Here is a 1,704-nt window from a genome sequence, read left to right as displayed (position 1 = left end):
CTTCCGTGGTCTTTAAAAAAAGCCGGGCTGAGGCACGCAATGTGGAATAAAGAGAGGTCCACACCTGCGGGAAGCCAGTTTTTATCCCTTGGATTAAACACCAGGCCAGACATACAGAAGTTTTGCGTGCTCAACCGGCAGAACAGACGAGAACCTGCCCCGATCTACAGTACGCACAGGCATGCTGAATCTACACAGAGTACAAGCGGCTCCACGGAGGAAAATAAGTTTATACAGGACGCGATTCTATAACAGGTTTCTATATAGAAGCATTTGTTGCAAAGGCCCCATTTTCCTCAGCTTCTATTTGTCATTCGCAACAGAAAGTATTTTGTTAAAGTCACTATTCACTTCTTTCTCTCATTTTATGCTGACACAATAGTTCCTGAGCCTTCACAATCAGTGGCCAACAACTCATGTCAGACCTTTCTCTGCGTGCCTCGAGTCCTGCTGCACCCGCTCCCACCACGACTTTATCACTAGCACTGTCCCTGGGACCCGGAGGGTTGTCACCTCCCACCTGTCGTACTCACGTGGTTCAGTTCATTGCCATCCATCCCACCACCCTCTCCCCAAACCACAGTCTCATCTGAGACACTCACCCTTCCACCACAGCCTACCAGTGCTTCCCAGCACCGAGGGTCCTCTTGGCTGCTTTTCCCCCTCAGCCCCAGTTCCCCACTCACAGTTACGGGGTACAGCTGCAGCTTCTTTGGGGAAAACACTCATCTGCTTTCCAATTCCCTGCTACCAGTACTTGGACCTGATTTAAACCCATGGTCCCCTTGGCTGGACCCCCTTCGAGCACCTCTCCCCTTTCCTGAGGATCTCCCTGCTCTCCTCATCCCAAATGTTAGGAGAACTCATTGTGCTCGTAACACCTCCTGCCTGATGTGAGGTGGTTTGCAGCAGTCCCTGGTCCACAGCCCCGCACGCATTACCTTACTCTCCACCACAGAGATGAGAATCTGCTCCATGATGCTGCTGGTTGCTGGAATGGAGGTCTGGATGTGGCCGATGACCACGCCAATGGCCACACGTGACAGCTCATAGCTGAGGTGGGTGTTCCTGCGCACCAGCTCAATCAGTTCGGCACCTATTGTCTTGGGCACGGATGCCACCAGACCACTGGGTTCCGGTGGCACCGGCTCCACCGCAACCGCCTTCTTATCCTCCAGGCAGAGGGAGTTGAAGGCATCCAGGCTTGCAGGGTGGGCCGGGGAAGCTTTCTTCACCTGAGAAGTCTTCTCCCCATCCACAGTGTGGGACCTCTGGGTCCCTGCTTCAGCCAGCGGGGCCGGGGCAGCCCTCTTGCCCTGGGGAGATTTGCTGGCCCCATCCTTTGGGGAAGACCCATAGCGGGAGCCGGCATCCAAATTGCGCGTAATCGTGGTGTGAACGCTCCGGCTTGGAACAGGGGGTGGGGTGTTGGCAGGACTGGAAGTGGCCGTCGGGAGACCGGTCTCCGACACAGAAGAAGCAGTGTACAAGGTATCCAGGGATGTCGTGCTTACAGAGGAGGCACTAGAAGCTGACCCAGGGATAGTTTCAACAGTGTCTGAAAGGGAACAATTAAAAATGCCTTAGCAACAGCATCAAAGGAAAAAAAGAAAAAAACCAAATTGCTACAGCACAGTCCATTAAAAGGCTCATTGTGCATGCCCAAAGCAGTTCAACTCCTCTTCCTGCCTCACTTATCTCAAA

General features: G+C 53.3%; 1 protein-coding gene across 1 annotated transcript in view; it reads right to left on the bottom strand.

Moving 5' to 3' along the window:
• Window positions 1–863: 863 nt before the first annotated feature.
• LOC104500404 (NCK-interacting protein with SH3 domain-like) overlaps window positions 864–1,704 on the bottom strand; it is a gene marked incomplete at its 5' end in the record, with an annotated part of 8,567 nt that continues 7,726 nt past the window's right edge. The window contains one exon of the mRNA XM_010144044.1: window positions 864–1,558. Within this exon, the coding sequence (XP_010142346.1) occupies window positions 864–1,558 (695 nt within the window). The remainder of the gene's footprint in view (window positions 1,559–1,704) is intronic.

Source organism: Buceros rhinoceros, unplaced genomic scaffold (genome assembly GCF_000710305.1).
Source record: "Buceros rhinoceros silvestris isolate BGI_N320 unplaced genomic scaffold, ASM71030v1 scaffold9879, whole genome shotgun sequence".
Taxonomy (NCBI): domain Eukaryota; kingdom Metazoa; phylum Chordata; class Aves; order Bucerotiformes; family Bucerotidae; genus Buceros; species Buceros rhinoceros.
Note: the sequence above shows the minus strand (reverse complement) of the source record. Positions and strands in the feature narration are given on the sequence as shown.